General features: G+C 43.4%; 1 protein-coding gene across 1 annotated transcript in view; it reads left to right on the top strand.

Moving 5' to 3' along the window:
* The first annotated feature begins 5,238 nt into the window (after positions 1-5,238).
* Positions 5,239-14,299, top strand: part of RPH3AL (rabphilin 3A like (without C2 domains)) — a 127,301-nt gene continuing 118,240 nt past the window's right edge. Inside the window, exon 1 of the mRNA XM_058560148.1 lies at positions 5,239-5,460. Within this exon, the coding sequence (XP_058416131.1) occupies positions 5,415-5,460 (46 nt within the window). The 5' untranslated portion in view covers positions 5,239-5,414. The remainder of the gene's footprint in view (positions 5,461-14,299) is intronic.

Here is a 14,299-nt window from a genome sequence, read left to right as displayed (position 1 = left end):
AGTTTATATGGGACGCCGCCACAGCACGGTTTGCCAAGCAGTGCGTCGGTTGGTGCGCGCCCAGGATCCGAACCGGCGAACCCCGGGCTGCCACAGCGGAGTGTGTGCACTTAACCACTTGTGCCACCGGGCCGACCCTGTTTTAAATTCTTAAAAGGAAAAGTACTTATATAATTAAAAATTAATGTCTGATCTAACCCCTTTCTTGATGCAAGAAACCTTCCTCCATCCATCTCTGAGTTGTGGATGGACTGTGACTGGAAGCTCACTGTAGAGTGTTTTGCATTGAGGGGCAGCTCATGTAAGTAGAAATTCTTCCCTCTTTTGAGCTGAGATCTGCCTCTTTGTTGCTCTGCCTCTGAGTCTGTCCCTTTGGATCCATCTCAAATAAGTCTTCTCTCTTCCACAGGACAGGATTTTCACTGGTACAAGATCCCCATAATGTGCACATCCTCTGGGGAGAAATACTGCCGTCTTTCAGGGCTTCCTTGTAGAGTCTGTAGGGTGATATGGATCACACATTCCAGACTCCAGCTGTGCTGAGCAGCTGGCTCATCAACCATCCTCCTAAAGCTTGTACAGAACTGGACCCTCTATCCCCGACGTTGCTTGACCGTGACATACACTTCTTAAAATTAATGGTCATTTTTTTGAATTAGAAAAGAAATTGATGTTCATTGTTGAAAATTTAGAAAATATAGAAAAGCAGAAAGAAGAAAATAAAAATCTATGATTCCCAATCTCCAGAGATAACCACTTAGAAATCGAGATCATTCTATATTTTATGACCTGCATTTTATTCAACGTGTTTACTTATCCTTAAGAGTATTGACTGACATATATGTACAGGACATTTTTTGTCTCAGTTCAGTGCTTGTTTTTCTTTTATTGTTATTTTTAAAGATAGAGAAGGTTTTAATATGTATGTGGTGTTGTGGACTGTTTGTGTTCTCTGACAATTCATGTTGAAGCGCTAACCCCCAGTGTGATGGTATTTGGAGATGGGGCCTTTGGGAGGGAATTAGGGTTAGATGAGGCCATGAGGGTGGGGCCTTCATGATGGGATTAGTGCCCTTATAAGAAGAGATACCAGAAAGCTCTGTCTTCTCTGCGTGCATTAGGAAAGGCCATGTGAGCGCACAGCAAGAAGGCTGCTGTCTGCAAGCCAGGAAGCGAGTCCTTAACCAAGAACCAACTTGGTTGGCACCTTGATCTTGAACTTCCAGCCTCTAGAACTGTGAAAAATAAACGTGTGTTGTTGAAGCCCCCCAGTCTATGGTGTGTTGTTATGGCAGCCTGAGCAGACTGATAGATGTGGTTCAAGTCCATTGAGTCCTTTCATTTTATGATTTCTTCCTTTGCCTTTGGATTTGAAAGGTCTTCCTCACCCCAAGGTCAGATAAATATCCACCTGTATTTTCTTTGGTTTCAGCTTTTCTATTCTACACTCTCTTTTCCATTCAATTCTAATCCAACTGAAATTTATTTTGGTTTATCATGTGAGATAAGACCCTGATTTTATTTCTTTCTAAATCCTCGACCCGTTCTTTCAGTTCAATTTCTTGCCCCACCAACTATATTTTAAATTTAAGTTTAATTTAGTTTTTGATATAGGCATACCTTGGAGATTTTGCAGGTTCAGTTCCAGACCACTGCAATAAAGAGAATATTGCAATAAAGTGAGTCACATGAATTTTTGGTTTCCCAGTGCATATGAAAGTTACGTTTACACTATATTGTAGTCTACTAGGTGTGCAATAATAGCATTATGTCTAAAAAAATGTACATACCTTAATTAAAGAATAATTTATTGTTAAAAAATGCTAACCATCATCTGAGCGTTCAGCAAGTCATAATCTTTTTGCAGGTGGAGGGTCTTGTAAACAAAGCTGCATCTGTGAGGCACAGTAAAGTGAAACACAATGAAACGAGGTATGCCTCCATACATTAGAATCATGTTCACATTTCAAAAAGTACAGAAGGCAAACAGCGGAAATCTCCCTCCTCCCTTATCTGTTAGCCTCCCAGGTCCAGTAACCGGTGTTACTAGGTTAATAGTTTTTGGTCTTAGACACTAGGCACCCTTCCCTCTCCCCTCCACTGACTTTAAATGTTAGCTTTATTATAGTGTACAAACATATTAGTTTCCAGGTTTTCTGTTTTTTCATTAATCTCTCTTTTTTTCCTCCACGATCACATTTTTTATTATGACTTTGTTATATTTGCACCTCGCAGTGCAAACTCTTTCTCAAAATTTCCTTGGTTATGCTTGCCTACTTATTCTTTCTTTTATAAGAAATTTATAATCATTTCATTGTTTTTCTACAAATATCAGTAGAATCTAATTTGGAATTACATTAAATTTATAAAATAATAAATATTTTGAGTTTTCCTATCCAGAAATATGGTCCTCCCCATAGTGATTTGTGCCTTTTTTCTATCGTCTCTTCTTTTATAGCATCCAGTAAAGTTTCGTAGGTTTCTTTATGGAGGTTGTGAACATTTCTTGTTAAGTTTGTTCCTAGGTGTTTTATGTTTTTTGTTGCTAGGGAATAGGATCTTTTTTTCCTTCATTTTATTTTTAACTGGATATTTTTGGAATGTAAGAAAGTTTATTGATTTAAAAAACTTATTGTGAAATATGTATGTATAGAAAAGCATATAAAACATGTATGTAAAGTTTAAAGATGAATAATAAAGCAGACATATTCACAGCTAACTTAAGAAATAAAGCAAGAAATAGAGACCTTTAGAAATTGCTTTTTATACCTCTCCTTAAATACCTCTCCTCTCTCCCCATCCCCAAGGGATACACTAACCTTAATTTTGTTATAATCATTAACCTGCTCTACTTTATAGCTTTACCATATAGATTTATATCCTTACACGATACATTGTTCAATTTTTGTATGCTTTTGAACTTTTATAAATGGAATCACACTGTATTCCAGTTTTTTAATAGATACGTTTATGTGTGTGTGTGTTTTTGAGATTCATCCTGTTGTTGCATGTAGCTGTAATTCATTCCTTTTTTCCTGCTATGTGTAAAGATACCCAATTTATTTATCCCTTCCACTTGTTGATGGGCATTTGGATTGTTTCTGCTTTTATTTACTATTCCCAACATCCTTTCTATGTGTAGGTTTCTCCAGGATATATACTTGGGAGCAGAATAGTAAGGTCGTAGGCTGTGTACATCTTCACCTCCTATTGTTCTCCAAAGTCTGAAATAATGCGTATTCCCTCCAGCTCTGGGCCAGAGTGCTTGGTGCTTTCCATCCTCACCAATACACAGTATCATCCATGCTTTTAGTTTTTGCCAGTCTGGTGAGTGTGAACCGGTATCTCATGGTGGTTTAAATTGACATTTCGATGATTATTGGTAAGGCTGAAGGTGTTTATGGGCTATTTGTGTTTCCTCATTTGCACACCTGTTCTTGTCTCTATCCATTTGTTTCCTATTGGATTATTACTAATTCATAAGAGATCTTCCTGTATTCACATTCTGGTACAGTCTTTTGCTTATTATATGTTGCAAATACTGCTCTCAGTTTGTGGCTTGCTTTTTCACTATCTTAATAGCATCTTTTCATGAACAAAACAGTCAAATACTTCGGCAAGCTTATCATTAACTAAAGTTCAATATTTGTTTATGTTTCTTTTCTTTTGTGGTAAAATGTGCATATGATGAAATGCACAAATCTTATGTGTTCCATCCCGTGAGTTCAGATAAATGCATATACCAGTGCAACCCAGACCCCTATCAAGATAGAGAACATGACTGTCACTGTAGAAAGTTCCCTATGCCCCTTCCAGGCAATCCCTGCCCCACTTCCCCAGGATCAACACTATTCTGATTTTTTTCTGCCGTAGATCAGTTTTGCCTGTGCTAGAATTTCATATAAATGGAATCAGACAGTGTGTACTCTTTCGTTAAAGGCTTCATTTCTCGCTTGACCTAATGTTTTCATTTCATTCATAACGGATTCATCCCTGTTGTGTGTGTATCAGTAGTTGCTTCCTTTTTATTGCTCAGTAGTATTCCATTGTATGACTATGTACAATTTGCTTATCCACTCACCTGTTGATAGAGCCCTGGGCTGTTTTTAGCTTTTGGCTATTATAAATGGAGCATAAGTCTTTGTGTTGACGTATGTTTTCATTTCTGTTATATACATTATTTCTCTTACGTGTTTTACTTCCATTAGGAGTGGAATTGCTGGGTCAGAGGTTAGGTGTAACTTTTTTTTTTTTTTTCAATGGAAGCATAAGATCCCTTCAGAAAACTGCACAGATCCTAAGTGCACTGCTTGAATAATTTTTACCGAGTGAACACACCCATGTAGCCATCACCCAGGTCAAGGAGTGGGACCTTGGCCCAAGCTGGGTGACTCAGCTGGGCTGTCCATTCTGGTATCTGAAACTCAGGCAGAGTGAAAGGCTATTGGAGCCACTTATTCCCGCAGTGGCATCTGATGAGACTTTGACGCCCAGACTCTTGGAATTACCAGGGTTCCTGCTTTCTTTAACATCAGGATCTTCAGCCTTCCTATTGATTCTTCCTATTGATACCAGGTATCCCTCCAGTAAATTCCTTTCTGCTTACGTCAGCCAGATGTGGTTTCTGTTGCCTGCAACCAAAGAATCCTGATGGATACAGCATACCCAACTGCCAGCACCAAGACTTAGTGGCATGTGCCCCTCATGTTGCAGAAACTCAGGGCAGAAGCTGCCTTGAAGCAATCCCTGAGTTTTTACATGACCCATTTGAATGCTTGGACTCCTGGGCTAACAAGGGGAGCTCTCAAACAGGTTTCACTTTAGATCTAACTTAAGAAGGTTTGCGGCAATGCTACTTCAAACATTTAGGCTCGATGAGGTGGTTTTTTTTTTCCCCCTAACTTTAAATTTAGTTTTCAGTTTTAAAACCATTTTCTCTCAGTCTCCAGTGGGAAGTTAATGGAGAACACTGGCTTAATTTAGAAGGTGAAATGTAGGAGTGTGTGTTACTTTCTGGACTTCATTTTTGGAAACCAGGTACGTTTCTCTTGCTCCTCGATGTGGAGCGCAGCGGGGTTAGATGAGGGGATGTTGGGTGCAGTGGTCAGAAAACAAGGGCTGGACCCAAAGTTCTTCAGCGCCGTCCCTTGGGGACCATTTGCTTAAGAAGGCTCAATATCTAAACTGTTCTGCTCTCAGCAGGGCCTCATTTAAAAGTAAAAAAAGGAAATGAATTCTCTTCTGGTTTCTTTTTTAATGTCATCGAATCACATGGATTAGTGACAGGAAACGACCCAATTTCGACTGGTCTCTGAGTTGTCACCATGCTTGTCCTTGTTAATGTCAGGATCTGGGAAAGTATTTGATCAAGGGGGAAGGTGCTGTGGGTGAAGTTGGCCAAGGAAAGGTCAGAGATGAGTGTGAAGTTCTTTCTGATCCCAGTGGTGACAGTTGGTCCAGGTATGTCTCAGAGCAGCCACCGGTTGCCCGCGTTCTCCCAGCTGTCATCATTCCACGGCCTTTCTGAGAGCCGGGTCCCGCAGAGTGAGCTTCTCTACCTGCCACTTCTAGCCCTGCTGGCTGTTTTCCTCATTTGCAGAAGCCACTGCTTGGGGTTCGATGACCCTAGCCTAGCCAGGAAGACCTTTCTCCCCCTCGCCGGGCTTGTTGGGACCTTACACTTTTGACCTGAGCTCAGCAGAAACAGGACCTGGTTCTTTACCATGCAGTCTGCCCGTCTCAGGGGTTCCGTGGAGCAGGTCACTAAGTGCCGTGAGTACCTTGCTTGGCCAGAGCTTCAGGTGGCTGTGGACATGTGCATCTGCCACAGGCATTTTTGCAGGTTGAGTGCCACACAAGGGCACCAGTGGAAGAGGGCTTGATTTGTGTGGTTTATGATGGCGGTTTTCTAACAGCTGGATGTGAAGCGTCTTGTTTTAGCATTATCGGTTTATGACGATGATTTTCAAACAGGTGGGAGAGGAGGGCCTCCACGAAGGAGTGCCTCTTCTCATTCCACACAGAAGTGTCTTGTGGGCTGGGATGGCCTCAGACTGCCCACAAACCCATCGTCAGGTTTAGGTGCCGTATGGTGAACTGGGTCACCCTTGACAGAGTGATGGGGGATAATTTAGCAAAGCGGAAACTTGGGAGTGAGAAGACCCTGTATGGAATCTAACTTGCCTTTACAGAATTGAAACTTTGCATCCGGGTCACTCTCTGGGGGTGGAGAGGACAGGCCCGCAGGCAGCTGGGATTCAACTGTGGGCTGACCTTGCTTTGTGTGGACCTGATGTGCAAGGTGTGGGCTCAGACGGCAGCTCAGTGAGGGGTTGAAGGTTTGCAGTGCAGAGGTCATTGCCTTAGAGGACAGTCACTGTACTTCACTCTCTATGGTGGGCTCTGCTGACAGACGTAGAACGTGAACTCTTAGAGCGTTAGTGTTGGAATCTGGGACAGGCGTGGGGGATGGACAGCACATTGAGGCAGGTTGGGAGGAGTGGAAGTTGACACACTTGAGGGAGGGTTGGGTGGCAAGGGGAATGTGCTGGGGGTGCAGGTTTAGTGGGGGTAGGGAGGTAAGGCACATCTCCAGAGGTTGACAGCTGGGGATCCAGGCAGCTGTCTGCAGGGGGCTCACCAGGAGGTAACGGGGTCCTGACAAACAGGCGCAGCCAGTGACAGGCAGTCTCAGGACAGGAGATCTTCAGAAGTGTGGGGAATGAAGAGGGTCGGCCTGCAGCTGGCCCAGAGCCCGAGGCCCAGGGCTTTGATCACTTGCAGGCTTTTATCCTGGCTCCACCACTGCCTCCCTCTGTGGCCTTGAGAAGTTGCCTCGCCTCTATGAAACTCAGTTTCCTCATCTGTAAAATAGAAGTAATAATAGTATCTGTCTTGTTGTCACGAGGACTAACTGAGAAGTCTTGTACAAAGCATTTAGAACAGGACTTGGTGCGTGGATGGTGGGTGTTGTTATTGTTAGCATTGAGGTCTCCCCAGTTTGGCCTGACAAGTGTGCTTTTGGCCTTGGAGCTGCCTGCGAATGAGGGTCACACTCAGACTGGGGGGCTGCTGCTCTGATTTGATACTGACCTCTGCAGACCACACGCTTGCCTTGTTTCTGTGGCTGCTGGAAAGCTCAGAGTCAGATGTGTTGCTCAGTTTAATCATCAGATTTCTGGTGACGTCTCCTCTTTCTGCTTTCTGTTTGGCCTTTGTTCTCTCTGATCCTTCAGCTGTTTGTTTTTTATTGCATTTAAGCTCCTAAGCTGCCTCAAGCCCTCCTTGAAATAGGCAGTTATAAATTTCAAATGAATAAATATAATTTTAGATCATACATTGAATCAGTCACAATGTAAGGAGATACGCTCTGCCTGCCCACGTCCCTGTCCCCTCCTCTTTTCCTGAGTCTGGGGGATCAGTTGAGGCAGTATGAAGGGTCAGCCCCTGGGACAGGCTGGGGTGCACTGCCCTCCCCAGTCCCACAGCAGAGGAAAAACTGCAGATTTTCTAGCTGTGAAGATGCACTTCAGGCCCAGTGCTGGGATTGGTGTGAGGGTGGGTGGAGGAGGACAAAGACTAACTCTTATCAAGCACCTACTATGCGCCTGGCACCGTGTAGGTGCTTAATACACTTTGGGCTGCCCAGGAGGCTGCTGCTAGAGATGAGTATCCCAGGTGTGGGACTGAAGAATTCTGGGAGGTTTATTCTGTAAGTCTGCAGGAGGAGTGTGGCTCTGCCCATAGAATCAACCTGGACTCAGTTGTGGGCCATATGAAGGACCAGATAGAGGACATTCCCCAGGGCTTCCTCCCACTGTTCATACTTGCCAGGACGTATGTCTCAGTCACCTATTGCCACAATATAGCTGCATAACAAACCACCCCAGACCCTACTGGCATATGCCAATAAGTATGTATTCCCCCCTCATATATCTGTGGGTTGGGTGAGGTTTGGCTGGCCTAGGCTGCTCTCGGCCGGGCTCGGTTAGCTTCAAGCTGTGAGTTGGGGTTAGGTCTGTGCTATGTGTCTCTTATCCTGCTTGACCAGTGACCAAGGCATGTTGGTATCATGGTGACAGGCAGGAGTGCAAGAGAGGAAGCTCAGTCGCACAAGCGCATTTCAAGCCTTTGCTCACATCATATCCACTGACATCCCATTGGCCAAAGCAAGTCACACGGCCACTTCCAAGCCAAGGGGTGGGCAAGTACACCACCCACCACTAGGCCACGGCAGTGTGGCTGTTTCGTACCATTACAGGGAGTGAAGGATTGAGACCAATAATTCAGCCTACCGTAGAATGACTTTCATTCATTCACTCAGTAAATATTTTTTGAAAGGCTACTGTGTGCCAGGCACTGTGCTGCCTCTGGGGATAGAGTGTGTACAAGGCAGACCAGGTTCTTGACTTATGGAAGTTAGAGTCTAGTGATGGAAATACACACTAAAGAGCTACTTCTATCATTAATTATTTAATTGTAGTTGTGATTATCACTGCAAAGAAGTACAGAGCACCGGGGGGCATGTACAAAAGGGCCTGACCTACCTAGTCCAGGGAGAAAGAGATGGATTTGCTCAGAATTGAAAGGTAAGACTTAATCAGGCAATGGATCCCTAATAAGATTAGCAGCTGACTTCTCATCAGACACCATAGAAGCCAGAGGCAGTGGGATGACAGGGTCACAGTGCTGAGGGAAAAAGACTGTCAACCAAGAAGTCTATATCCAGAAAAACTGTCCTTCGAAAATGAAGGAGAAATTAAGATGTCCCAGATAAATAAAAACTGTTGCTATTAGACCTGCCCCACAAGAAATACTAAAGGGAGTCCTTCAGGCTGAAATGAAAAGACACTAGACAATAACTTGAATCCATATGAAGAAATAAGGAGCCCTTTTAACAGTATAAATGTATTTTGTTGTAACTCTTTTCTTCTCCTATGGGCATAAAGCAATGATTCTAAAACTATGTTGACAGGCTTATGATGTACAAAGATATAATTTGTATAACAATGATAGCATAAAAGAGGAGGGAAGAAACAGCTATGTTAGAGCAAAGTTTTCATATATATTGAAATTAAGTTGGCATTAATCAAAGCTAGATTGTTTTAAGTTAAAATGTTAATTGTAATCTCAAGGGCAACTACTAAGGAAATAACTAAAAAATACAAATTTTTATTACATAATAAAAGAATTAAAATAGTATGCTAGAAAATACTTATTTAACACAAAAGAAGGCAGTAATGGAAGAATATAGGAATAAAAAGACATAAGGCATACAGAAAACAAATAGCAAAATGGCATAAATCCTATCTTATCAGTAATTACATTAAATGCAAATAGACTAAACACTCCAATAAAAAGACAGAGATTGACAGAATGGATAAAAAAAAACCCAACTCTACTGTCTACAAGAAACACTTTAGATTCTAAGATACACTTACGTGGAAAGTAAAGGGACGGAAAAGATATACACGCAAGCAGTAACTAAAAGAGAGCTGAAGTGGCTATACTAATATCAGACAAAATAGACTTTCAGACAAAAGTAGTTACCGGAGACAGACAAGGACATTTTGTGATGATATAAGGGTCGATCTATCAGAAAACATATCAATTATAAACATATATGCACCTAACAACAGACCCACAAAATACATGAAGTAAAAACTGACAGAAATGAAGGGAGAAATAGATAATCCAACAATAGTAGTTGGAGACTTCAAGGTTCCACTTTCAGTGATGGATAGAACAAGTAGGCAGAGGATCAAGAAGGAAATAGAAGACTTGAACAACACCATAAACCAACTACACCTAACAGACGCCTATAGAGCACTCCACCCAACAACACAGAGTACACATCCTTCTCAAGTGCACATGAAGTGTTCTCTGGGAGAGACCATATGTTAGGTCATAAAACAAGCCTCTATAAATTTAAAAGGATTGAAGTCATACAAAGTTTGCTCTCTGACTGCAGTGAAGTGAAATTAGAAATCAGTAACAAAAAGAAATTTGGGAAATTCACAAATATGTGGAAAGTAAACTCACTCCTAAATAACCAGTGGGTCAAAGAAGAAATCACAAGAGAAATTAGAAAATACTTTGAGATGTAGGAAAATGAAAATACAGCATACTAAAACTCATGAGATACAGCTAGAGCAGTGCTTAGGAGGAAACTTGTGCCTGTAAATGACTATATTAAAAAAGAAGACAGACCTCAAATCAATAACCTTCCACCTTAAGAAACTAGAAAAAGATGAGCAAACTAAATCCAAAGCGAGTGAAAGGAAAGAAATAATAAAGATTAGAGCACAAAAAAATGAAAGAGAGAATAGAAGAGGCCACACATTTTATGATTCCATTTATAGACATACCTCCTTTTATTGCACTTTGCTTTATTGTGTTTTGCAGATATTGCATTTTTTACAAGACCCTCCACCTGCAAAAAGATTATGACTTGCTGAAGGCTCAGATGATGGTTAGCATTTTTTAGCAATAAATTATTTTTAAATTAAGGTATGTATATTGTTTTGTTAGACATAATGCAATTGCACACTTAATAGACTGCAGTATCATGTGAACATAACTTTTATATGCACTAAGAAACCAAAAAATTTGTGATTCACTTTATTGCGGTGGTCTGGAACGAACCTGCAATATCTCCAAGGTATGCCGGTATATGAAATGTCCAGAATATGCAAATCCATAGAGGCAGAAAGTTAATTAGTGGTTTCCAGGGGCTGGGGAGAGGGAGGAATGGGGAATGACTACTAATGAGTACAGAGTTTCTTTCTGGGGTGATGAAAATGTTCTGGAATGAGATAGTGGTGATGGTTGTATAACTCTGTGAATATACTAAAAACTGCTGAATTGTAAACTTTAAAAGGGTGAATTTTGTGCTGTGTAAATTAAATTGCAATAATGGTGTTAAAAAATTTTAAAACAGAGGTAATTAGGCGAAAGGGGTTGGGGGGAGCAGGGTTAGGGGAAGCATTTCCCAGGCAGGAATGCTTGGGGTGCTTGCAGGCCCCAAGGGGGAAGAATGTGGTATGTTATGGGAAATACAGAGGCCCAACTTGGGCAGGGGGTGGGGGTGGGGTGCAGATTTTGGTTTTGTCACCAGAGCAATAGGAAGCCACTGGAGGATTTCCATAGGCAGTCCCACTGTGGGGCTGGCATTTTTTTTTGGTGAGGAAGATTGGCCCTGAGCTAACATCTGTTGCCAGTCTTCCTCTCTTTTGTATGTGGGACGCCACCACAGCATGGCTTGATGAGCAGCTTGTAAGTCTGCACCTGGGATTCAAACCTGCAAACCCCGGGCCGCTGAAGCGGAATGAGCGAGCTTAACCACTACACCACTGGGCCAGCCCCGGGGCTGGCATTTTGAAGAGCTTACTGACTATGTGAGGAGGACAGATTGGAGAGGGTCTGGAGTGGGTTTGAGGAGGCCTCTGCAGTAGCCAAGGTGAGAGGAACCTGCATTTCAGGGAGATTATTGTTCACTGAAACCACTGCTCTCTACCGGCCTCCAGTTGGAATCCTCCCGTTTATTCCTAATCAGCCCAGAGAGTGGCCGCAATCTCCTTGCTTACCGGGAGGGTGGTTGGGGAGTGGACATCACATTAACCAGTGTAACTAGGACTGGTGGCTAAGTAGGGCCAGCCTAGTTGCAAACAGCAGAGATTGAACAAAAACAGGAATTTATTGCCAGGACACTGGAGTATCTCACAGAAGCCCAAGCCCTAGAAGGGCTGAATCAAGCACGTGGACCAGGGGGAAACCTGAAAGCCTGCTCTCTGCCTTGGGTTTCCTTCAGTCTCTGTTTCGGCTTCCCCTCTCCTTCCTCTCACTGAAGACCACCTTTCTGTTTCATGGGCATTTCCGCTTGGGGAAGATGGCCCCTCTAACATGGGGAAATGGCTCTTAAGTTTGCAATTACTATACCAGAGAGCAGTTGAGTTGAGACTTTGCTGTTTTAGCCCATTTCCCAGATTCCCAAGGGAGGGACCTTGACGTGCCATCTTGGGCTGGGTGCACTCCTGGAAGAGTCAGCTGGGCCCGAGGGGGCTGGTCACAGTGGAAACTCGGGGCTTCTGGAGCCACTCCTGAAGGCAGCTAGGCAGCTACAGTAAGGCCAGGGAGAAGAAGGGGCATTGGATGGGCTGCTGGGTTACCTTATGTCAAGGGTCCCTCCCCCTCTGCTGTGGGTAACTCACTGCCTAGGACTGGTCTACCCCTTGGGATAAACTACATGAGACCTCATTTTGTCACTTGAACTGGTTTGCAAACACAGCCCTCCGCCTGTCCATCTCCCCTCCCCTTTTGGCCTTCACTTTCAGCCCTTGACTGGGCAGGGAACATTCCAGAATTTAGAATGAGTCTTACACCTTTTGAATTCTGTCAGCTCCCCCAGAAAGAAAGGCCTAGCCCACACTCTGCTGAAAGGCTTGTTGAAAGGACTCCTGTTACTGTCATCGTCTCCTTTTTTACCTGCTGTTTGAAACTCAGTGGCGCTGATTCAGGTGCCTGGAAACCCTAGTGACTGTGGAATAAATGAGCCTCTGATTGGGGACAGGAGGGGACAGGAAAGGTTGTGAAGTCCGGTGGGGGGCATGTGTGGGGGTCAGCTGCCACTGACCTCACACAGCCCCACGATGTCCAGCCTCAGCTCACTCTCTTTCTTCTGGCCCACAGGGAATGCGTGCTGGGCCGCCCTTTCTTTCTGCAGGGGACGCTGTGGTCAGGAGACTGCTGAGGGGGCCGGGAGCCCCAGGCCCTTCCGGGGGGGGGGCAGCCATTTCCAGTCCCGAGGAGTGTGATTGATCCTAGATGGTATTTTTTCTCTTGCTGTGAGAAGCAGGGAATTGGAGTTTTTCAGTCACTGCTCTCAGATATCAGTAGAGGGAAGAGGAAGGACTCTGCATGCAGATGTGGGTTCCGGAGCTCATTTCTCTTTGAATTCCTGCAGCGTTTATAGGAGACCATGCGGTTTGGTGCTTTCTTATTTAGGGCTGTCTGCTGGTTGCCTAGCATGTTGTTTTCAATATTAATAATGATGCCAGTGGTGGGCACGTAGCTGGTGCCTTCCCACTGATTAGCAGTCACAAATCTCTCCATTTAATTTCTGTTACAACCAGGTGAAGTAGGGCAGATTGTTCTATATGCATTTAATAGTTGATGAACCCTCACGTTGCCTGGGCTTGGGGAGGGGACGTATGTCGGCAGGGACTAAAAGCCTGGTTTCTGATCTCTAATCCCAGACTCTGTTCACAATAGAGTGCCACGATATTCTTTCAGGCAAAGACTATGTCTTATTCCTCCTGGGTTTTCCTGTCATTCATCCATCTCTCTATTTATTTCTCCATCTTGTTCCATAAAGGAATCAAGATGCCCACAAGAATACATATTTCTTGAATATATACATCTTGAATATATAAGAAATATAGAAAGATGTGGGCCAGCCCCGGGGCCTAGTGGTTAAGTTCAGCGTGCTCCACTTTGGGCCTGGGTTCACAGGTTCAGATCCTGGGCACGGAACCACACCACTTGTCAGCCATGCTGTGGCAATGACTCACATACAAAATAGAGGAAGATTGGCACAGATGTAAGCTCAGGGCGAATCTTCCTCAAGCAAAAAAAAGAAAAAGGAGGAAGATTGGCAACAGTTGTTAGCTCAGGGTGAATCTTCCTCAGCAAAAAAAAAAAAAAAAAGAAATATAGAACTATGTATTTATAATAAAAAGATAAAGTTGATATTATATGCCAGACCTATATGTAGATATTTTTATATATATATTTGTGTGTATGTGTGTGTGTCTGTATGTATATATGTATTTAAATAGAAACCCGTGAAAATAAGATCAGGAAAAATATAGATTAACTGGAAGGTCAAAACCGGGGAGAGAGGTAGACTACATATTCACACCATAGAATTGTACTACTTTACTATGTTTGAACCACAGATTTAGCTCTGAGCTAATGAGCAATCAAAGCAGGAAAAAAATATTTACATGGTTCATGTGGTCCATAAGGAGAAGGAAATCAGACGCTGAGTGCTTTTCCAGGCAATTAGATCTGAAGGAAATTTCTTGCCTGAGTGGTCATCTGTGGGACCCTGAGTGCAAGGGAAATATGTGGCACGTGTGCCGCTGCTCTCTGCTCCTGCTCCCACGGCGGACATCACCAGTCAACCACGGCCCTTCCCACTGAGGCCGGAGAGAGCTTACAGTCCCTCTAGTGTGGTGTTCCAGGAAGCCGAGACCAGTGACTTGGAGTCGGCATGCAAGACGAAACCCAGTTGCCACTC

This window comes from Diceros bicornis, chromosome 18 (assembly GCF_020826845.1).
Source record: "Diceros bicornis minor isolate mBicDic1 chromosome 18, mDicBic1.mat.cur, whole genome shotgun sequence".
Taxonomy (NCBI): Eukaryota; Metazoa; Chordata; class Mammalia; order Perissodactyla; family Rhinocerotidae; genus Diceros; species Diceros bicornis.
The sequence above is the reverse complement of the archived record's forward strand: the minus strand, read 5'-3'. Positions and strand labels throughout refer to the sequence as shown.